This window comes from Rana temporaria, chromosome 1, assembly GCF_905171775.1.
Source record: "Rana temporaria chromosome 1, aRanTem1.1, whole genome shotgun sequence".
Taxonomy (NCBI): Eukaryota; Metazoa; Chordata; class Amphibia; order Anura; family Ranidae; genus Rana; species Rana temporaria.
In genome coordinates, this window is record NC_053489.1 from 290,884,572 (window position 1) to 290,908,811 (window position 24,240).

At 44.1% G+C, this 24,240-nt stretch overlaps 1 protein-coding gene across 3 annotated transcripts in view; it reads left to right on the top strand.

The window, feature by feature from the left end:
* Positions 1–24,240, top strand: part of SMARCA2 (SWI/SNF related, matrix associated, actin dependent regulator of chromatin, subfamily a, member 2) — a 266,143-nt gene that overhangs the window by 85,814 nt on the left and 156,089 nt on the right. For all 3 annotated transcript variants that reach the window (XM_040357227.1, XM_040357235.1, XM_040357243.1), the window contains exons 11-14: positions 2,458–2,511; positions 9,098–9,228; positions 9,844–9,901; positions 23,825–23,922. In XM_040357227.1, the coding sequence (XP_040213161.1) occupies positions 2,458–2,511; positions 9,098–9,228; positions 9,844–9,901; positions 23,825–23,922 (341 nt within the window). The remainder of the gene's footprint in view (positions 1–2,457; positions 2,512–9,097; positions 9,229–9,843; positions 9,902–23,824; positions 23,923–24,240) is intronic.

The window sequence follows — 24,240 nt, forward strand, 5'->3', positions numbered from 1 at the left end:
AACTGAACTGTCAAGCCATCAGGTAACTAGTGTCCAAGCTGATCAGACATGCAGAACCATGGCAACTGCAAATCAAAGAGATTAAGGCTGCATTCACACCTGAGCGACAAAACGCCCGACGCCGGACGCTTCTGCCGCTAGAGGGGAGAATTCCCATTGCTGTCTATGGAGATGGTTCACATCTCATAGACGCCGAACGCCTGTCGCCTGAAAAAAAGTCCCGGACCCTTTTTTTCAGGCGACAGTGGCGTTTTCCCATTGACAGCAATGGGAAGACTTTTGAAAGAGAAAAATAAAAAAATGAAAGTTTCATAATCGCGGCAAAATACGCCGCTACCGCCGAACGTGCCTGTCGCTCAGGTGTGAATGGACTCTAAGATGGCAGCTTGTTTGACTGTAAAGTTTAGTCCCCTTTAAACACTTCCAGCCCAAGGACGTTGTATGACGTCTTTGACTTTGAGTGGGGATATCTGAAGGATATATTAGAGCTTTATCTGTATCGCCTAATTCTTTGGGGCCCTGTTGACTTGTTGCTATAACGGGTTCACAGGATTGTCAACAAGACACTGCATATTCTGCTACTACTGCCCTGTGGCCTTGTAAGAAAGTTATTGCAAATCCTCAGCTTCATCTGCAAGAAACGGAGGCCCCACAGGTTGCGAAATAATTGTCCAGAACAAACTTTAGATATATGTATGACTTTACATTTTTGCTGCTCCTAAATTTTAAAGAGACTCTGCCATTCCTTAGTGTGCTAAAAAGTATTTTTTTATTTGATAAAATGAGGAATCATTAGAATCTCTGTCCAGCTTTATTACTGTCTGTATCCCTTTTGGAGATTCACCCTCTCTGTTTGCCCTTGTGATTGTAGTCAGTGGAGCAATCTAAAATGTTGTCAATGTAACCAGAATAGAAGTGAACTGTTTCAATGGGAACATTTATTTGGATGACTGCAGAATTGCCAGCGGATGATGCAGTTCAACTATATTCCAGCACATATGATGTTTTTGAGCCATCTTTATCTGGTGGCATTTCATAAATCCACAACCACATGTCTTGAATATTGGTACACCTTGGCTTTCCTGCAGAATATAACAGTTTCTGGTGGTGGTTAGCAAGACACTGCAGTTTGTGTTAAAGCTGACCTCCATCTTTTTATATACCGTATTTATCGGCGTATACCGCGCACTTTTTTGCCCTTAAAATCAGGGCAAAATCCTGGGTGCGCGATATACACCGATACCCGCTTCCCCGCACTGTGTTTGAACCACTCCGCCGACATATACCGAGCGCAGTACACTCGGGTATAGTCGGGCAGGCTCGGCTCCTTTTGCGGTCACAACCTGTACGTCATTTACGCGAGAGGAGCCAAGCCTGCCCCAGTATACCCGAGTGTACTGCGCTCGGTATATGTCGGCGGAGTGGTTCAAACACAGCGCGGGAAGCAGGGATCGGCTGAAAAACACAGCGGGGAGGACACCACGATGGCCGCAGAAGGACGCCCGACCGGACTAGGCCGCCGATGGACGCCGGCCAAGACACCGACGAGGGGCATCCAAACTGTAAGTATTTTTTTTTTTTTTCAGGAATTTTCCTTCTAGGTTGGGGGTGCGCGCTATACGCCGGGGCGCGTTATAGGAAGATAAATACGGTACTTTACATTAGTTTGTTTGGGCCAAGCTGGCCTAAACGCACTATGTCCCTTACTACCATGTGATGCTGCTGGATGTGCAGTATAAACTGTATGCAAATTTTTGATGGTGAACCCTTAGATTTTACACCAAAATCTTAAAGTATAAATTTTATTACAAATTAATTAAAATGTAGTGGTATAGATTAAAATTTGCAGAATAACATACTACCCCAAGTAAGGCACAACCATTAACCAAACCGTCAATACAGCCCCATCATACCATAATCAATTCGCCAATGAATTGCAGCTATCAATGTCTGGGATGAGTTTGGGGTATGTTGATGTTGCAAATTGGAGCTCTACATGTGTTCACACCAAAGTGCTTCTTCGGGATATATGGGTAAGGAGAAGGCTGTCATCCGACATATTGGCAATCGTAGCACTGTGTCCAAGCCTGGTGGTGGTCCTCTCACCAATGTCTGCCCAAGTGGTGTAGACTTCACCTTCCATTTTCAGTTTGACTTTGGGATGTTTCCACTGTCTGTCAGCCTGTGGTCTAAGAAAGTAAAATTAATCCACTTTATTGAGGCAAATAGGACAGAAAGCGCCCCTCCAAGATGGAATTATTTTTGTTACACACAGTATTCCTGGCTTGCATGGTGACAAATGTGAGTTGTGAAGTGTTATAGTAGAATTGTTAATACTCACTTGTTAGTGTCCTGCCTTCTAGTGGTGGGATTTACATTTTTTTTATTTTGCATGTATAACTCATAAACACACACGTTGATTTCACATAAATTTATTAATTGTCATGTTTGTTACAGAAGATTGAAGAGATCGCTGAAGGAATTGTATCTGGCCTTGGCCCTGATGGAGAGGTATGCTTTACTTTTGCTTTTGAAAGTGTATTACAATTGTAAACATTTATTCCATTTAAGTAACCTAAATTTCAATTCTGTTTGCTGTTATCTTGTTGTATTATAGAAAAAAAGACTACTGATTTAGAAGCATCTGGTGCCTCTTAGCAAAGTTTTTTTCTCCAGTCTTGTAGGTGTATGTGGGTATTTTTCTATTGGGCATTGCACTTTTTTCCCCCCATATTATTGGTGGTACCCTACTGGCATGTTGCCAATCAACATTGCTAAAGCTATACAAGCAATGTTTTAAGAGTGATCCCACGTCGCTTGATGTCTTTGCAGAGGTCTGGCAGCCATCCTAAAGGAGGCTTTAGCAAAAACCAACTCCGCCCAGCTTTCCTCCAGTACAGTACTTGCAAACAGTAGGTCACTTTCTTTCTTGTTCAGTGAAGTCTTGCTAGAGAGGATTGGACACTGGCAAACAAAAGAACTGTAAGCCAGCCATATTAACCCCTCCTGTGAGCATATCTCAGGTTTTTGCTACTGGCCTAGGAGAATGGACATTTGTAACTCGGCTCTGCAGTGTTAAAAACGACCCTTTTTTTTATTTTTGATAAACTTTTATTTTTTTTCTTCAATTAATACGCTGCTCTACATGAATGTTGGCATTTCCACTCTCTAAATGCAGCTGTGCGGTGTGGTGGTCCTCAGCCTAGCTTTTGGAGTACTGCAGCCGGACTGGACCTTGCAAGAGTAGCCTGGAAGAGTGGCCTCTGGGCATTCTGTGTGGGATACTTTCCATATTCTGTTCTGGTAAAAATTGGCTATTGCATGCTTTCCAAGTCCGGAGCTGCTGGCATTGCCTCAGCATTTTCCCTGTGCCCAAATACTCACTTAAGGCAATTGGGCCAGGCGCTAGGAGCTACCTTGTTTACATATGCTGCTTGGGTGCCTTTTATTCCTGATGGTTATTGCCATAAAAGGGGGTTAATACTCTGGGACTGGGTGTTGGTATCCATTTTCTGTTATACAGCACTTAGAATGCGTCTCCCTGTTACTGCTTCTGCTTGCAGAGAGCCATATTGACTTTCGATCTGTTCCTGATGCCTGCCTACAGTTTACTCTGGTGACCTTTTGGCCATATGACCCACACCCACTACCAACTAAGTTTCATGATTAAAGGATAAGTTCACCTTTGTGGAAAAAAAAAATGAAAAAAAAAAAAAAACTGATTCGAGACCGACTTTGTAAAAACAAATGCACATCTTTTTGCAGGTGATTTTTTTTTTACCACAGGTGCGCTTCCTTCAAATGTCATATAAATAAATAACTGTGAATATTGATCACAATAACCAATTGTGAATAAACAATAAAAAGAAATGTACAAAAATGTGAAGCAATTAAAATACTAAAACCATAATATCATATATATGTGCAAACAAATGCATGAAAAAGATGCATGTCAGTGACCACCATACACTTAATGTGAATATTAAATAAATATGTACAAAAATGTGAAACAATAAAAATACTCAAACTATAATACCTGTGTGTGTATATCGGTATTGCTTTACGCTTGTGTATTCCAACTGTCAGTGTGCAGCATCCAGGGGTTCACTCAGCGCAAAATATCTTTTTATGGTAAAAAAAAAAATGTGCATTTTTTTTTTTACTAGGAGCCTGCAAAGCATTGCACCAACGATCAGCAAATGCAATCGCAATCGCAGATTTTAGCAGACTGTCATTGTATCTGTTTGCTCCTACCTCATACAGGCAGGCAGTGACAGGAAGCATCAATGAACTACCTAGAGCGCTCAACAGCATCATTGGTAGTTCATTGAGGTCTACAAGCTGTCAAAGGCTGACTGTGAATGAGTGATGTGGCTGGGTGGGCAGAGTTGGGGGCTGCTGCAACAGTAACCTGTTACATGTTGCACCCTGATTGCTGGTGTACCATGTTACAAAAGTTGAACTTGTTCTTTCATTTAGGCCTTGCCTCTTACCCTGAGCTTATAGATTGCCTTCAGACGCAATCCGTTTGATTCTAGACACAGAGTGGGGGACATTCCAACTGTACCTGGTACTACCAGCTCACTTTCTACCAACATCTCTAGGGCTGCTTGCAAGTGTTCCAATGTCTGCAGCCTGATGTTATGATGTTCTCTACTGAAGTCTATTCTGTCCTTGAAGTTGTCTTTGGTTGTAGAAGCATCCTCTGCAGTTTCGACTGATGTTCTTTGCAAGACTTTATGGCCCAAATCATCCAGTTATTTGCTGATTTTGATCAGAGGCGCTGCATGCACACCCTGTCCAGCAGATTCTTTATCAATTTTCCCTGTGGCCCTAGCAGCTTCAGAGTCATTAGCTGCAGAAACTCCTTGAATCTGGGTCAATATTTTTCCTGACTGATGAGCTTACCCCTGAGGAGTTGTAATTTATTGCTGTGTGTCCCAAAATGAAGGAGACTGTTCCAGCTCTTATTAATGCAGTGTGCAAAACTCTAAAATGAAAAGATCGCCCTATTGCTTCTACCAGTGCTATTTCCAGCTGTGGATGATTTAACACTCCAAAAGATGCAAAGACTTTTCCTCAGCAACTATTTCACATGAAGATTGGAAGTATCCTTATAAGTTATTTTTCTTCCAAGAAGTGCCCATAAGCCTTGTATCTATTCTGTGCGAATTTTCTGCTGAGGTAGTTCATTCCCATTGTGGATCTTGATATGTCCTGCATTAACAAGGCACTTACAATTGCAGGAGAGCACGCATCTGTCTTTAGAAAACAAAGCAATAAACGGCTGGAGGACCTCTCTAGAGCTCTGTGCTGGTTTAGCCCAGGGTGTTCCTCCCAATGGGAAACTTCATACTCCGGTCCCGAGTTTGAATTGTTCAGTCCAGAAGTCATTTATTATCTGCAGATCAACATTCTGTCGTGGGACAAGTTGGTCTGGTGTCTTGTCCCTGACTTGATGACTCAGGAATCTAGCTTTAGTGTTTAAGTCCTTACTTAAGGTCTTTTGGAAATTATCACATGGCTGCCCTTTGGGCTGTGGTGGCATCCTGGGCATCTTCAGGGACCTTGGTTGTTGGAGGCATCTCATCTCCCATTAAACATCCAGGAGCTTCCAGCAATTTAACTGTTTCTACAGTGTTTGACCATCCTACTGAGGGGCTCATCAATTCAGTTTGACAATTCCATGGCAATGGTGTACTACAACCATCATGGAGAAGCCAGAAGTTCTGCCATGACAAGGTAGATTGGATCCTCTCTTGGGCAGAAGTTTGTTTGTCTTGTCAGTTGTGTACATTCAAGACATTTGGCATGCGGTTTCTCAGCTGGTAACCCCTTGACCTGAGGCAGTGGCCCCCACACCCAGATGTGTTCCAGGACATGCTTCGCAGGTAAGGGACCTTCTGGTTTTAAGGTTCAAAAATATCCTGGGCAGGTTTGTATCTGGGTTCAGGGATCCTCTAGTGAAATTGGTTGGCTGAGTACATGGATCAATGCATTCTCTCTCTCTCCCTGAAACTTCTTCCTCGCCTGCTTTAAAGGATTGAGGACATGATCTCATTGCTCCATACTGACCCAGCTAAATATGGTACACTGACGTAGTAAGACTCCTAGCAGAAGCTCAGTGGATACTGCCAGCTTGACAGGATTTTCTGTCACAAGGTCTGATTTGTCATCCTGCTGTTTGGTTGCCACCTTTACTGTCATGACTGTTGAAGCCTAGGTTCTGAGTGATAGGGAAATTATGATTCTCTGAATCCTTTGATGCTCAAAGCTAAGAAGTCTACTTTGCTCAGGGTCTATCTTTGTACATGGAAGGTGTACTTCACTTGGTGTGAGTCTTAGGGCTTTCACAGCACAAGTTTTTTTTCATGGGACAAATCCTGTTTCCTGCTGCTAGATTTGGACCAGTGTTTCTTGGCAGCATCGAGGGACGGGTTTCTGCCCTTTCTATCCAGTTTCAGAGGCGACTGGCCTCTGAAAGACTTCTCTCATCCACTCACATGTGCATAGGAACAAGGGAATCTTGAGGCTTAGGACATTATTATTGCCCAAGGTACAGTGCATTTGGAAAGTATTCACAGCGCTTCACTTTTTCCAACCTTATTCCAAAATGCATTAAATTTATTATTTTCCTCAAAATTTTACAAACCATACCCCATAATGACAACGTAAAAGAAGTTTGTTTGAAATCTTTGCAAATCTATAAAGAAATCCTTTAGATGTTTCTACAACTTAAAACCTGTGGCAAATTGGTGATTGGACATGATTTGGAAAGCCACAAACCTGTCTATATAATTTCCCACAGTTGACCATGCACGTCAGAGCACAACCCAAGCAATGTAGTCAAAGGAATTGTCTGTAGACCTGAGAGACTGGATTGCATAGAGGCACAGATCTAGGGAAGGGTACAGAAAACATTCTTCAGCATTCTCCCATTGAGCACAGTGGCCTCCATCATCCATAAATGGAAGAAGTTTGGAACCACCAAGACGCTTCCTAGAATGGACCATCTGCCAAACTGAGCGATCGGGGGCGGGGGGGGGGGGGGCCTTGGGGGGATGGCCAAGAACCCGATGGTCACAGACAAAGCTCCAGCTTTTCTCTGTGAAGAGAGGAGAGCCTTCCAGAAGAACAACCATCTTTGCAGCACTCCACCAATCAGGCCTGTATGGTAGAGTGGCGAGAGGGAACCCACTACTCGGTAAAGGGCACATGACAGCCTGTTTGGAGTTTGCCAAAAGGCACCTGAAGGACTCTGAAAAACAAAATTCCCTAGTCTGATGAAACAAAGATTGAACTCTTTTGGCCTGAATAGCAAGTGTCATGTTTGGAGGAAACCAGGCACTGCTCATCACCTGGCCAATACCATCCATACAGTAAAGCATGATATAGTGGCATAAAAGGGGAAAACAAGGTCCTGGGAACTCTGCACCATCAAACAAAAAAAGGGGGGGGGGGAGAGAGAGAGAGATATACTCCCCTGTCTAAATATGAGGGAGGTGTAATCAAATATCAACTGTCTGGGGAAAAAAAATAAAAAACAAAAAAGCAAGGCTGAACGCACCCTATTAACTTACCTCTACAAAAGTTTATTTTTTAGTGGTAACTCAATAGGGTGTGTTTATCCTTTCTTTTTTGTTTTTAATATTTTCTGACAGCATTTCCTCTCTGACATAATGAAGCATCACTACACACCTATGAAATAGCAAGAAGTTAAAAATAAACAATAATGCCAATGTCAACCCAGTACTCCCTGAAATGTGCTAACATTATCTACTTCAGATGACATTGGCAATACAAATGTGAGTGGGAAGTGTTCATTGTTTTCACAAGAATATATTTGGGATATTTCTACGCTCAGAACTACAGAAATGTTAGAATTTGCATACTGAGGGTATGTTTTTTGATGGCTTTTTCAGGCAAGCCACTAATGCACCATTGAAATGCATACATGGGCTTTGTTTTACCTGCCAAAAGATTTGTAATTTTGTTTAGCCAATCAGCCCAAGACACCTCTGAAAAGACAGATTCACTGCAACAAGTAGCACAGCCTGGCCAGGAACGCTGAGTGAAAATACCTATCCCCCCCCCAAGTTTACTGCTTGGACAACCAAGGAGAAGCAAGACTCATAAAATGAATAAATAATACCAAGGAAATTAGCAGATCTTCAAATATACCTTTCTTCCATTCTCCTTCGTACCTCCTATATCTGTAGTGACATCCACCGTCCGTTCAGGCTTCTTCCTCCCTGGGTAGTGAAGACTCCTACAGTGTCTAAACCCAGCAATAGCAAGCATACCCAGACTCATTTTTGATGTGCATGCCTCTATCTCTGTGGGAGATCCATCCCCATGGGTGGGTGGGGCAACACGAGAGGGGTGGGGCTTGCCAATTGATGGTCATCTGAGCTGGGGCCTTTTTTGCACATTTACACACACATATTTAATCGAGGGCACACAGGAGAGAGTAACCACGGGACCACCTAGGCTCTAAAGAAAGGGGTACGCCCCAGAAAGGCGTCAGCCGCCCAGATGTTTGAGGTATTATTTGATCCTCCTTGTCATCAAGTTCCACTGGCAAGTGCCATGAGATCCAGATTAACTGTCTGAAAAGCGCTTACCTAAGTATCCTTTGTGAGTAGGATCATTGCCTTTATTATATTTTTAATAAAACTTTTAAGTGGTAATGCACTAGGTCCTAGGTTTTGCCCCTATCTCTAAACACTCCAGGGTCCCTAGTCTGCCATACTATAATCGATAACCTTCTGTCCCTGCAATAATAAAGACCAACTAAGTGTACATTATATTAAAATATTGTATTGCATACACGTGCATCTCTTTAAAACAACATTTTGCTTAGACAAGACTGCAGATTGAATTGAGCATTAAAAAAGTCTTTGCTTTTAATTACAAAGATTTACTTTATAAATCAAACTTCTTTCTATGGACACATCGAAGAATAATAAATTAGATGTTTAAGCATATCAATTTATTGCATAGAGAGTAGCCTGAAGGATTTGTTACACTGGGTATACTCTGCATGTTGTATGTATTGGAAAACAATATAATTTTAATTTTTGTTTCCTTCACTTAGCTTATAGATGAAAGCAGTCAGATGAGCGACCTGCCCGTAAAGGTTATTCACACAGAAACAGGGAAAGTGCTTCATGCTCCTGATGCACCTAAAGCCAGTCAGCTTGAGACATGGTTGGAGATGAACCCAGGGTGAGTAGATGAATGCCCATTCTATTCTAATGGTCATTTCCTCCTTTCTAGTTTTGAAAATCTTTATTTCTCATTGTTTATTCAATCAGACTTTTTTTTTTTTTTTTTCTAAGACATATTATTGTACTAGTTTATTGGTAAATGAAAAAGCAGCAGGTTCGCTTAGGCTTCTTTCACATGTTGTGAACTTCGCCAGCTCAGCAGGGAATCTGTCTACTGATTCCTGCTAAGCAGACGGATCGCTTGTCGGTGTCCGATACGCTTATACAGAGCGGACAAAGACACAGCCCGCTGTCCTCTATAGACAGTTGGATGTAAATGGACCACCTGTCTTTACGTCTGATGACAATCTGATTTGATCCACCAGACGGACGGGAATGGACCCCCCCCCCTCCGTCTTTTTTTGGCAGATCGGATGCTGGTTGATACCTGCTGCTAAATAGAGGGCGATGGATGTTCCTATTGTAGCTGCGTAAAAAAACAAAACTGACAGGTGGACCTAATTGGTCTGCCTGTGTAAAAGGGGCCTTAATCTATTTATTTTTCACCTTCAGTCTTCTTGCCATAATACAAACTTAGTCGTTTTTTTTTTCTCCCTCTCTGTATGTGATACAGCTATGAAGTTGCTCCTAGATCTGATAGTGAAGGAAGCAGCTCAGAATATGAAGAAGAGGTAAGTTTGTCATGTATATTAACCCTCTGGTCTTCTAGGCCCTGTAACAAGGAACCCAGTGGGTGTCAGTATTGCAAGACTTTTCTTATTGTGCAAGTTCAGACTTCGCTTGCAGTGTTAAAGCTTCCCTTTCAACGTTGTCAGCCCATGTTGGGTCTAATTTTATTCTCTACATATATTTCATAAGTACACATTCAATCCAATGGACATGCAATCATTAGGGAAGGATTAACTTTATGCCTTTCTGGTGGCCTTGACTATAAATATTCGTAAATGGTTGACTTGCATACCTCGGGCTCCATTCCCCCTATTGCGACTTTGGACACACAAAGGCGCATGATGCGTCACAGCCCATAGATTTTATGGCACCTATTCCAATCTATGCTTTTTTGAAAATGGTTCCTGTACCACCTTAATGCAACTTTCTTTATCGTACATCACGGGACACAGAGCAGCATAGCCATTACATATGGGTTATATAGTGTACCTTCAGGTGATGGACACTGGCACTCTCCGACAGGAAGTTCCCTCCCTATATAACCCCCACCCATAGTGGGAGTACCTCAGTTTTTTCGCCAGTGTCTTAGGTGTTGGTGCACGTTGAAGGTTGTGCCTGCAGTTTGTCCTTGGGACCAGGGCCAGCCGACCGGATCCGTCCAAGGTGCTTCATAGCCAAAGTGGACGGTACCCGGGCCCCAATTCGTGGATGGGGTTTTGCCTATAATGCCTCTCCTTGGAGGGCTGGACTCTGGGTTCCAGGACTGGGTTTTTTAACCTATGAATACCTGCTGCCAGTAGTGCTGTATAGGTCCAGGTGTGTGGTGTTCCTGACTTGGACCCCGGTCCCTGAAGGTCTATGACCATACCCACGGTGAAGGGGGAAGATTGGGCCTCTTGCATGAGCAATACCCTGCGGCGTGGAAAGGTAAGCGGGGGGCCTACGGAACTTGGTTTGTCAGTGGGCTCCCCACAGGGGACTCTGGGGAAAAGCCTTTTTTATGCCTCTGTGCATGGGCTAAAAGAGAAACCACAAAGTCTGCATGACTGGATGGCTCAAACACCCAGGTATACTGTTCCTCTGGCTGGGCTAATAGACTGCTGCTGCTGCTACAAGGTGTTTTGCTCCATGAAATGTAAAAGGGAGCATGTCAGGTTTAAATTACTTACTTCCTGATGTCTGTGTGTCTCCAGCAGCTCCCGGGCTCCTCTCCCCACATGGATTCTGCTTCCTGAGAGCGGCGTCGGGAGCGCGCGCGCGCGCACTGTTATAGGCGCCGACGCTGCGTGGAGGGGCGGGGGACGCCCAGGGAGTTCCCTCCCCTCTGTACATCAGAGGGAAAAACTCTATTTAGCCTGTCAGTTTGCTGAAGGCTGTGAAGGGACACGGAGCAGCGATGCTGAGCTGAGCAGGATAGGTTTGCCTATGTTATGCTGACACAGTGACACCTAGTGGCCGTTTTTTTGTACACACCTTGCTAAAGAGCTGTTTAAGCTCATATTTTTCTCTGAAAAGCCGGTGTACTAAGTAGCAGTCAGAGTACTTAGTATTGGTACTCTCTTAGCCCAGCATTAAGGGAAGCAATATTAGGATATGATTAAGCCCTTGGGGCTCAATATTGCTATCTCTTGTTAGGTTTTGGGAAGTTTAGTTTCTGTCTAACATTACCCTAGCCTAAATTTTTTTCCTCATTTATTTAAATGTGTGTTTTTCTCCAGCTATTACAGTTAGTTGTATATTAGCGGAGTATCTCAGATTTGTTATTATGGCTCCTAAGGGTGCAGGGAACGCTAAAAATGCTAAAGGTGTTAAAAAGCCGAAGGGTTCCCCATCGGGCTCGGAGGATATTTCCCAGAATCCACCTGCCCCTACCTCCCCGGAGGATCCGGAGGTTGCTGCCCTGGGTGAGCCATCGGGGTTGCTAGGTGCTATGGCGGGCCCTATTCAACCAACTCCTTCCTATGTCACGGAAGAGATGTTAGCCTCCACCTTGGGTGGATTTGAAAAGAGGATGGCCGCTCTTATTACGGCCTCTTTATCCGGGAAGAAGCGGGCTAGGTCCCCGTCTCCCAGGTTTGAATCTCCTGAGGAAGATGTCCTTTCCACTGAGGAATTGGATGATACAGGAGACCAGGCTGAGGATCATCTGGACCATTTGGGTTCTGAAGATTCTACTATAGAAGAACCTTTTTCAGCTTCTCACGCAGAAAAATTGTGGGTTCAGTCCTTAACGGATATGGTGCGGTCAGCTTTTAAAATGCCTTTGCCTCAGCCTCTGGCCTCCGCTGTGTCCTCATTGGGCTCCCTAAAAGCGCCCCAAGCCAACCTGGTGTTCCCGGTCCATCCTTTGTTAAAGGACCTGATATTTCAGGACTGGGTTAAGCCAGACAGGATTTTTTTGCCTCCTAAAAGGTTCGCAGTTATGTACCCTTTAGAGGAGGAGTTTTCAAAAAAATGGGCTGTCCCCACTGTTGACGCAGCCATATCATGTGTCAATAAAGCTTTAACATGTCCAGTGGACAATATTCACATGTTCAAAGATCCTGTGGATAAAAGGCTTGAGACCTTACTAAAGGCATCCTTTTCCACAGCGGGGGCAGTGGTCCAGCCAGCTGTAGCTGCCATTGGCGTCTGCCAGGCTTTAAAAGACCAGGCCAAGCAGGCCCTAAAGGACCTCCCGGCTCAACAGGCTCAGGACTTAGCCGATCTACCTAGAGCCTTATGTTTCGCGGTAGACGCTATCAAGGATTCAATCCAACAGGCGTCCCGCCTATCCCTGTATTTGGTCCACATGAGAAGATTACTTTGGTTAAAGAACTGGTCTGCAGAAACCCCCTGCAAAAAACTCCTTACAGGATTCTCCTTTCAAGGAGAGAGATTGTTTGGAGAAGATCTTGACAAATATATTCAAAAGATCTCTAGTGGTAAGAGCACCCTTTTGCCGGTTAAGAAAAGGTTCCGAGGTCCCTCTTTTAAGCGCCCAACCTCTCCAGTTCCAGGGCCCTCATTCTCTAGGCAGTATCGACGGCCTCCTGGACGCGCAGCTGCAAACAGGCCCCAGGGGCAAGCTGCAGGGAACAAGAGACCGTGGAACCGTAAGCCGGTTAAGGCTGCCCCTAAGGCAGCCTTGTGAAGGGGCGCCCCCACTCTCTCGAGTGGGGGGAAGACTCCGGTTGTTCTCGGAGTTGTGGGGGGCCCAAGTTACCGACCAATGGGTTCTGTCCTCAGTAACTCAGGGGTACAAGCTGGAGTTTCGGGAGTTCCCCCCTCCTCACTTTCAAATGTCAAGACTTCCAGGCGACCCTCAGAGACAGGCATCGGTTCTGTCCGCCCTAGAGCGACTCCTATCTCAAGGAGTGATTATGGAAGTACCAGCAGGGGAGCAAGGACAAGGGTTTTACTCAAACCTCTTCGTTGTCCCGAAGCCAAACGGCGACGTCAGGCCTATTCTGGACCTAAAGTTATTAAACCGCTTTTTAAGAGTCCGGTCTTTTCGAATGGAGTCCATTCGTTCGGTGGTGGCCGCCCTCCAAGGAAAGGAGTTCTTGGCCTCCATCGATATAAAGGACGCATACCTGCACGTTCCGATTTTCCCAGGCCATTACAGGTATCTGCGTTTTGCCCTAAACTATCGGCATTATCAGTTCGTGGCTCTTCCGTTCGGACTAGCCACGGCCCCTCGGGTTTTTACGAAGATCCTGGCCCCCGTATTAGCCATCCTAAGGGAACAGGGCATTCTGATCATGGCCTACCTAGACGATCTTCTGGTAGTCGACCACTCAGCGGCCGGTCTAAATCGGGCAGTGTTGCTAGCAGTAAACTGCCTAGAGTCCCTGGGTTGGGTTCTAAACCGGGACAAATCGGCTTTACAGCCCACAAGAAGGTTGGAGTATCTAGGTCTGATTTTAGATACAAGACAACAACGGATCTTCCTGCCCCAGTCCAGAGTGGACTCGATAAGGGAGTTAATCCACATAGTCCTAAGCAGCACAAGGCCATCTATACGCCTCTGCATGCGCCTGTTGGGAAAGCTAGTGGCCACCTTCGAGGCAGTGCCCTATGCCCAGATCCATTCTCGGAGGCTACAGAGAGCAATTCTCGCGGCCTGGGACAAAAGACTCCAGGCCTTGGATCTTCCCATTTCCCTTCCCTATGCGGTAAGGCAGAGCCTGTGTTGGTGGCTAGTCACAAAAAATCTTCTGAAAGGAAGATCGTTCAATCCCCCCTCATGGAGGATAGTAACCACGGACGCCAGCCTATCAGGTTGGGGTGCAGTCCTAGACGATTTAACCCTACAGGGGAAATGGTCAAGGGCAGAATCAGCCCTACCCATAAATGTCTTAGAGATCCGAGCAGCTCGGTTGGCTCTTTTGGGCTGGACGGAGGTTCTGCAGGGCTCCCCAGTAAGGGTACAATCCGACAATGCCACTGCCGTAGCTTATATAAACCACCAGGGTGGCACCAGGAGTCAGGCAGCCCAAAGGGAGGTAGATCGGATCTTTTCATGGGCAGAAGCCCATGTCCCCTGCATCTCAGCTATCTTTATCCCCGGGGTGGACAATTGGCAAGCGGACTTCCTCAGCCGCCAACAGATGTCCCCAGGGGAGTGGTCCCTCCATCCCGAAGTGTTCCAGGTCATTTGCCGGAAGTGGGGTACTCCGGAGGTGGACATAATGGCGTCCAGATTCAATGCCAAAGTAGCAAACTTTGTCTCTCGAACGAGGGATCCATTGGCCTGCGGGACAGATGCCTTGGTGTGTCCTTGGCATCAGTTTGCGCTAATCTATGCCTTCCCTCCAATACGGATGCTACCCCGTCTTCTTCACAGAATTCAAAGGGAACGCAAGCCAGCGATTCTAGTGGCCCCAGCGTGGCCCCGAAGACCTTGGTACTCCTTGATAAAAAGGATGACCGTAGAGGAGCCTTGGGTCCTCCCTCTACGTCCGGACCTCCTCTCACAAGGGCCATTCTACCACCCTGCCTTACAGGCCCTAAATTTAACGGCCTGGCGGCTGAGTCCCTGATTCTCAGAAACAGAGGCCTTTCAGGGCAGGTCGTTTCTACCCTTATAAACGCAAGAAAACCAGTTTCCAGGTTAATATACTATAGGGTGTGGAAGGCCTATATTACCTGGTGTGAAACCAGGAAATGGGATCCCGGCAAATATACTATTGGGAGAATCCTGGAGTTTTTACAGTTGGGAGTGGAAAAAGGTTTGGCGGTCGGCACAATCAAGGGGCAGGTGTCTGCCTTGTCGGTCTTCTTCCAGAGATCGTTGGCTGCCCATTCCTTAATGAAATCCTTTTTACAAGGTGTTATTCGGGTGAATCCCCCGATTAAAGCTCCCCTGTATCCTTGGGATCTAAATTTGGTTCTATCGGCCTTGCAAAGGCAGCCCTTTGAGCCCTTGTCCGTGATTCCTTTGGTCCTTTTGACTAGGAAACTAGTGTTTCTGGTGGCCATGGCATCCGCCAGAAGGGTGTCGGAGTTGGCAGCCTTGTCATGTAAGGCACCTTATTTATTATTGCATAAGGACAGGGTCGTTTTGCGGCCGCTTCCGTCCTTCCTGCCTAAGGTGGTATCAAATTTTCACCTTAATCAAGATGTGATTCTTCCATCATTTTTTCCAAAGCCTTCTTCTAAGGAAGAGAGGTTACTACATTCCTTGGATGTAGTTAGAGCTGTAAAGATTTACTTGGAAGCTACAGCCCAGATTCGTAAGACGGACGTCTTATTCATTCTGCCGGAAGGGCCCAAGAAGGGCCAGGCAGCGTCTAAGGCCACTATTGCTAAGTGGATTAGGCAGACGATTATTCAGGCCTATGGCCTGAAGGGGAAGAGTCCACCCTTATCGGTTAAGGCTCATTCCACTAGAGCTATAAGTGCCTCTTGGGCAGCGTATCACCAGGTCCCTATGGCTCAGGTCTGCAGGGCAGCAACCTGGTCATCTGTCCACACATTTGCAAAATTTTATCAAATGGACGTTAGGAGGAACGCTGATTCAGCCTTTGGGCAGGCGGTACTGCGGGCCGCAGTTTAATCTCCTCTTGTCCGGTGGCACCTCTTGTTTGGTTTTTTCTGGTTGTCTCCCTCCCCTCATGGAGCATTGCTTGGGGACATCCCATATGTAATGGCTATGCTGCTCTGTGTCCCGTGATGTACGATAAAGAAAAAGGGATTTTTATTAACAGCTTACCTGTAAAATCCTTTTCTTGTAGTACATCACGGGACACAGAGCTCCCACCCCTCTTATGGGGAATTTTGGGATGCATATTGCTTGCTACAAAACTGAGGTACTCCCACTATGGGTGGGGGTTATATAGGGAGGGAACTTCCTGTCGGAGAGTGCCAGTGTCCATCACCTGAAGGTACACTATATAACCCATATGTAATGGCTATGCTGCTCTGTGTCCCGTGATGTACTACAAGAAAAGGATTTTACAGGTAAGCTGTTAATAAAAATCCCTTTTTTTTGAAACTTGAGTGCCAGAGAATCGCACAACTTTGGGGTCACACTAGTTATAATGGAGCCTCTTAGTGTCTCCTGGTAACAGGTTGCTCCAAAATGGGAGCACTCTAGTTACATTAGTTCTGTTTAGGATGATGAAGAAAGGAGGGGTAGCCGTTGACAGGTAGTCCCTGAGCTAAATACAAAAAGCATAAAAATTGCCTTTTAAATTAATCCCAATTTCTACTGTGTTAAGAAAATATTTTCTTTGGTTAAAATACACGTTTTCATTGAAATGGAAGTCTAGTTGGGTATATCCGCTTAGAGAAAGGGGACATGTTGTTAACCCACATGAGTTCTATAGAGTGTTGGTCTTTTAAAGTTTTGAGCAAGCTTTGCTGTATATTAAAGTGCATGTAAACCCTAATGATGAATTTCCTATTTGATACCTTTTTGGTCTGGTAAATATACTATTAAAAGCGATTTATCTATTAAGAAAAAAATACCTATTGATTATGTTGTAAATTCATAGCTGTCTTGTACATTCTGGGATGAATTCAATAAAGCTGGGGCTCTACTTAATCCCTCTTATTAATGTAATGCACCAAATTCATGAAGCATTTTGACACTTGATTCTGACAGCGACTCAATTCAGGTAGTTCTAAAATGCGCAACTTTTACATTGTGATGTAATGAATGCGCCAAATTCAAAATTACATTTTTTATTTCTTTTTGTCAGGACTGCGCTATTGCGGCAGAGATATCGGACACTGTTGACACAATTTTGGGACCATTCACATTTATACAGCGATGAGTGCTATAAAAATGCACCAATTACTGTATAAATGTGACTGGCAGGGAAGGGGTTAACACTAGGGGGTGAGGAAGGGGTTAAATGTATTCCCTGGGTGTGTTCTAACTGTGTGTGGAGGGGGACTGACTGCGGGAGGTGACCGATGCTGTGTCCCTATGTAGAAGGAACACAGCATCGGTCTCCTCTCTCCCTGACAGGACGTGGAGCTCTGTGTTTACACACAAAGCTCCACGTCCTTGCTGTCACCGCCGATCGCAGGTACCTGGCGGACATCGCGGCCACCACGCACGCGCATCGGCATCTCAGCGATGCGCCGGGCGCAATGTTTACCCGCTGTGCACCCCCAGCGGCGTGCGCGGGTAATGCACATAAAAGGACGTCCAGGGACTTCCACCCAGCACTTGAGAGCCGCGCTGCGGACGTCTTTCCTCTATAGCGCGGCTCTCAAGTGGTTAATAAAGTGGAGCTAATTAAAACCAACTCTCTTTTGGCGTACAGAGAGAATAACTGATGCATACAGATTATGCAAAAGTGTCTCATGGATTCTTAAAGTGGTACAGCATGCATCAAATTCAGCTACAAGTTCTAGACATGAATTTGGCACATTCTGCACCACTTTAAGGAATGCATGAGAGATATGTTCGCAGAATCTGTCTGCACCAGCCTTTATGAATTCCAGGGACTGTGTTATCCCACAATGTCTAATTAGCCCTCCTGATTATTTTCTTGTACTGCAGAATAATTAGTGTCTGTTTTGTAGAAGTAAGGAGAGTGGAAGTAATTTAGCAGTTTAGCAAAAGAAAATTGGGCAGATCTGACACCATTTGGTCTGTGTGTTGCCAGTCCGCAACAGTACTTAGAAGTCCATTTCTGGCAGATCAACAGGTATTTTTTTGCAGGACCTTTAGGCCCCTTTCACACTTGTGTGACTTGTCCTGCGACTTGGAACGGCAAAGTCGCATTACAAGTCGTACCCCATGATTTCCAGTGAGTAACGTTCATACGTGTGTGACTTCAAGCCACACCCACTTCAAAGTGGTCCCTATACTACTTTGGTCTGACTTTGATGCAAATTGAGAGCCATAGACCTCAAGTTTACGCAGGCATTCCCTGAAAGTGGCACCCGAAAAAAAAAAAACTGAAGCTGACAGTTCACACCTGAATCGCACATCCTGCGTTCCTGTATGGTGCAATTTTAAGTACATTCATTTGAATAAATAACTAAAATCTCACTGAATTGCACTAAAATTAGTGCATGCACTACTTTTCAAAAATGTACTTCAGCAGTTTAAATGGTACTGCAGAACCATGTGTTTTGGTTGTCGCATGCGGACATAAATGTGAGAGACCTTCCGTCATATGTTGTACAATCAATGAGGATCATGCATGAAAAAGAGATCAAAGCTGTGCAATGGAAAGATAATACATACAGTATACAATACAAAATAATAAACTGGAACAGGGTGAAAGATGACAGACTAATTTAAATGATTCTGCAGTGAAGGACAGGGAAAAGAAAGAGAAGGAAGGTAGAAAAACCTGAGAAGCATCCGAAAGCTACCACAAAAGGTGTGGGGGGCAGTACATGCCTCAGTGAAACCGTAGGAAGGGTGGACACAATATCCCACTACTAGAGCTCGAAAAGTGGCTGACTAGCTCTAAGTCCATAAGCACATACACATAGGGGCAGATCCACGTACATCGGCGCATATTTGCGTTGGGCGTATCGTATCTAAGATGCACTACGCCGCCGTAACTTATTTTTATTTATTTTTTAATCCTCAAAGAAAGCGCGCCATAAGTTACGGCGGCGTAGTGTATCTTTGGCGGCGTAAGGGCGCGCAATTCAAATCGATGTGATGGGGGTGTGTTTTATGTAAATATGTTGTGACCCGACGTAAACAAAGTTTTTTTTTAACGGCGCATGCGCTGTCCGTGGGGGTATCCCAGTGCGCATGCTCGAAATGAACCGGAACAAGCCAATGTTTACGACGGTGACGTCATTCTACGCAAATCCCTATTCGCGAACAACTTGCGCAAATGACGTAAAAAATTCAAAATTCGATGCGGGAACGACGGCCATACTTAACATTGCGTACACCTCATAATAGCAGGGGTAACTATACGCCGGAAAAAGCCAAACGCAAACGACGTAAAAAAATGCGCCGGCCGGACGTGCGTTCGTGGATCGCCGTAACTAGCTAATTTGCATACTCGACGCGGAATTCGACGGAAACGCCACCTAGCGGCCCGCGGAAAAATGCACCTACGATCCGACGGCGTACTAAGACGTACGCCTGTCGGATTGATCCCAGATGCAGTCGTATCTTGTTTTGTAGATACAAAACAAAGATACGACGCGGGAACTTTAAAATTACACGGCGTATCAAGAGATACGCCGGCGTAATTCTTTTATGGATCTGCCCCTTAGTATGGATCTTCTCGGGGTCCGAACCATCCTCTGCTACCAGCGTTTCCATAGCCATGATGTTGTTAAGAATCTGGGCCTGCTCCAAAAGGTGAGGTGTTAGGCCCCTTTCACACTACTGGGATTTCAAGGTCGTGTTTTTTTCCCCGCAATTTCGCCACGATTTAAGAGAATGCCTGTGTAAGTGGCATCAAAATCGGACCAAACTAGTGCAGGGACTACTTTCTCGGAACGAATTGAAGTCGTACTAATATGAATGGTTTTCATTGGAAATCATGGCAAAACGACTTGTCATGCTACTTTGCCATCACAAATCGTATAAGTGTGAAAGGGGCCTGAAGTAGATTTCCAATGGCGGGATATGGCTACCCGGGCTGCTAATAGGCAATCCCTGAGGATGCCCTTTTTGATTTTGAAAATGGACAGAGGGATCATCTACGGCAGGGCAACTTTAGGCGTTGCCTGGATGTTGGAAATACACATAGAATTATAAGAAGTAAATATGCTGTGCCAGAATGAGGGGAGGGAGCCTACAACCACACCAAATACAGAGGGTAAAATAATTATTTGATCCCCTGCAGATATTGTAAGTTTGCCCACTTCAAATGTAATTAAGGGTCTATAACTTTTATTATAGGTCTATTTTATATGATAGAGACCGTATAATCAACCAAAAATCCAGAAAAAAACACGATACAAATGTTATATATTGAGTCGCAGTTCAGTGAGTAAAATAAGTATTTGATCCCCAAGCAAAACATGACTTAGTATTTGGTGTAGAAACCCTTGTTGGCAAGCACAGAGGTAAGACGTTTCTTGTAGCTGGTGACCAGGTTTGCACACATTTCAGGTGGGATTTTGGTCCACTCTCTTTTTTTTTTTTTTTTTTTTTACCGATCTTCTCTAAATCCTTAAGGTTTCTTGGCTGTCTCTTGGCAACTCGACGTTTCAGCTCCCTTCATAAATTTTCTGTAGGATTAAGTTCTGCAGACTGGCTAGGCCACTCCATGACCTTAATGTGCTTCTTCTTGAGCCACTCCTTTGTTGCCTAGGCAGTGTGTTTTGGGTCATTGTCATGCTGAAAGACCCAACCATGACCCATCTTCAGTGTTCTGGCTGAGAGAAGAAGTTTCTCATCCAAGATTTTACAATACATGGCCCTGTCCATTGTCCCATAAATGCGGCAAATTCAGCCTGTACTTTTAGCAGAAAAACCGCCCCAAAGCATAACGTTTCCACCTCTGTAATTAAATATAGGGTTGGTGTTCTTGGGGTCAAAATCTGCATTTTATTTCCTCCAATTATGGCGAGTCCCCCTCCTCAAAAAGGCATGTGTGCAGTCATGCCAGTGAACATCTAAATAATTCAGGGAAGGATTGGAAGAAAGTGCTGTGGTCAGATGAGGCCAAAATTGAGCTCTTTGGCATTAACTCAACTCGCCATGTTTGGAGAAAGAAAAATGCTCACTACGACACCAAGAACGCCATCCCTACAGTCCAGCACGGAGGTAGAAACATGATGCTTTGGGGCTGTTTCTCTGCTAACGGTACTTTGCCGCGTTGAGGGGCCATTAATTGTAAAATCTTGGATGAAATCCTTCTTCACTCAGCCAGAACACTGAAGACGGGCCATGGATGGGTCTTTCAGCATAACAATGACCCAAAACATACAGTCGAGGCAACAAAGGAGTGGCTTAAGAAGCACGTTAAGGTCATGGAGTGGCCTAGTCAGTCTCCAGACCTTAATCCTATAGAACATTTATGGAGGAAGCTGAAACTTTGAGTTGCCAAGAGACAGAAAAAGAAATCTTAAGGATTTAGAGATCTGTAAAAAAGAATGGACCCAAATCCCTCCCGAGATGTGTGCCAACCTGGTGACCAACTACAAGAAACATCTAACCTCTGTGCTTGCCAACAAGGGTTTCTCCACCAAGAACAAAGTCATGTTTTGCTTCGGGATCAAATACGTATTTTACTCACTGAACTGCAATTTAATTTTATAGCATTTGTTTTATGTGTGTTTTCTGGATTTTTGGTTGATATTCAGTCTATATCATTTAAAATTACACCTATGATAAAAATTAGACCATTTCTTTGTAAGTGGGCAAACTTACAAAATCTGCAGGGGATCAAATAATAATTTCCCCCACTGTATGGATATAGAAGCCCTCGGCCTCCAGATGAACATCGGTGCTTTTTAAACGCGGTGCTGGAAATGCACAAGGAACACCGGTTTCCTGCTATGTTCTGATGTGAACAAGACCTTAAAGTAAACCCAACGACTTCAATCGCTGAACACTGTCATACTATCCTTGTTTTCTGGCTCTCATGCTGATCCATTTGTTAGTGTTTTGCGTCACTTTTGCAGATTTAATAATTGGTAGCACACCCCTTGGAAAAAAATATTGAAATCTCTTCCTGTAACCATTAGTAAGTGTCTTCCACCTCTCTACTAAAATTTTGGACCACTCATCTTTTGCCAACTGCTCCAGGTCTCTCAGATTGAAACGGTTAATTTTCCCAACTGCTGTTTTTAAATCTCTCCACAGGTGCTCTATGGGATTTAGATCTGGACTCATTGCTGGCCAGTTCAGTTATTCTCCAGTGCTTTGTCTTAAAACATTTTGGGGGCTAATTGATGTGTGCTTTGGGTCATTGTCCTGCTGTAAGGCCCATGACCTCTGACGAAAAACCCAACTTTTTGACACTGGGCCCTACATTCTTTTGAATCCCTGCAGATTTCATAATTCCATGCACACAGTCAAGACATCCAGTGCCTGAAGCAGCAAAGCAAAACATCAGTGACCCTCCACCATGTTTGACTGTAGGGACTGTATTCTTTTTTTTTTTTTTTAAGGCCTCATTTATTTTTCTAAAAACAGTAGACTGATGGTCTTTATCAAAAAGTTCTAATTTTGATTCGTCTGTCCACAGCACATTTTCCCAAAAGGATTTTGGCAAACTCTAATCTGACTTTTTTATGTTTGTGTCAGCAGTCCTCCTGGGTCTCCTACTATATCGTCCTTTTTCATTCATATGGTGACGTATGGTGCAAGCTGACACAGTTGTACCCTGTGCCTGGTAGTGGATCGAGGTTCTTTAGCCACCATTCGAATAATCCTTTGTTGCAATCTTCCAAGTCCAGGGAGATTAGCTACAGCGCCATGAGCTGTAAACTTTGTTGCGCACAGTGGACACAGAAACATGAAGATCTCTGGAGATGGACTTGTAACCTTGAGATTGTCCATGATTTTCCACAATTTTTGTTATCAAATCCTCGGGCATGGAGGAAAGAGAAAGCATAAAATAATTGTGTGGCACACAGACACACAACAGAAAGGTTGAGTCAAATTTTCACCATTTTAACTGGTTGCTGGTGTGATTTCTATATTGTCAGAACCTGTTAATTGGTGAGTTTAATTACAAATTACAGGAGCATCACAAACTTGGAGTGCAATTATTTCTTACAATTTTGAGAAGATACCAATAATTTTGTCCAGTCTATTTTTCCAGTTTTGCATAGAATGTGTCAGATTTGGCTTTTTGTTTCACTTTTTTGTCATACCAATAAAAACAAAAGAAATACACTTGAGAATGCCTAAACATTTGTAATTGCAACTATTTTCTGGGCAAAGTGGTGCATTCTCTGACAGAAATGCAGGAGTACCAACATTTTTGGCCACGACTGTAATTTAAAAAAACAATTTCGCCATCTACCTTTTTACACTCATAATGTGTGCTGTTAAACTTTTTCTGATACCCCACCTGTACCCCACAATTGGTGTAAAAGCATCACCATGTTGCATTAATGCCACAGTCTTTTGGGCACTGAGATCACAGTCGGCAGAAAGGAACATGCTAATCTGCTCATGAGTGGACTGAGTATTCTTGTTCTGCACTGAGAAGATGTCAAAACTTTAGAAGTTACACATGCTGACTTGTGATTTGTATTTATTCATTGCAGCTGCATTGTTTTTAATCGTCATTTGCACTTGACTTATGTCATTATGAAATGCTGTATCTTCTAACAGCTGCTCTGTGCTTTTTGAAACCACATGCCCTGTTAACCAGTTTTCATGTCAGATACACAAGTGCAGCTGCAGCTAATCAGAACATATAGAAACTGTGTATGGGGATGACTAATGTACATCATTCAAAGCAGTAAGTGTGCAAGTGATGTTGTGCTTGTATATGGCCTAAGCATGTCTCTAATATTAGCATTTTTTGAACACATAGGATGAAGATGAAGAGTCTAGCAGATTGGAATTGGATGAAAAAAGGAGTGCTGAACTGATCCAGAGCCTTGCAGAACACAGCGCTAAGCACATCATTGAGTATGTCCCGGATTATCCTTTGGGAGTCCTTTTTCATGCCGTTTATGCCAGCTGTTCCTTCCTGCAGTGTACTAACTAAAATCTAAAAATTATTGTAAAATAAGCTTGCTCCAGATAGATTAATTCTTAGTCCAAACTTTTAATGCTGATCCATTAGGTTTTTTTTTGTCTCATCTAACAAATATTTGACTATTGACTGTTTTAATAATTTTATTTTGTGTATATAGAGTGAGAATAGTGTTTGTTGGCTCTCTGAAATACAATTTTAAGTTTAACTCCAGGCAGTTATATAAAAGACACGTTAATGCAGCTCTGTAT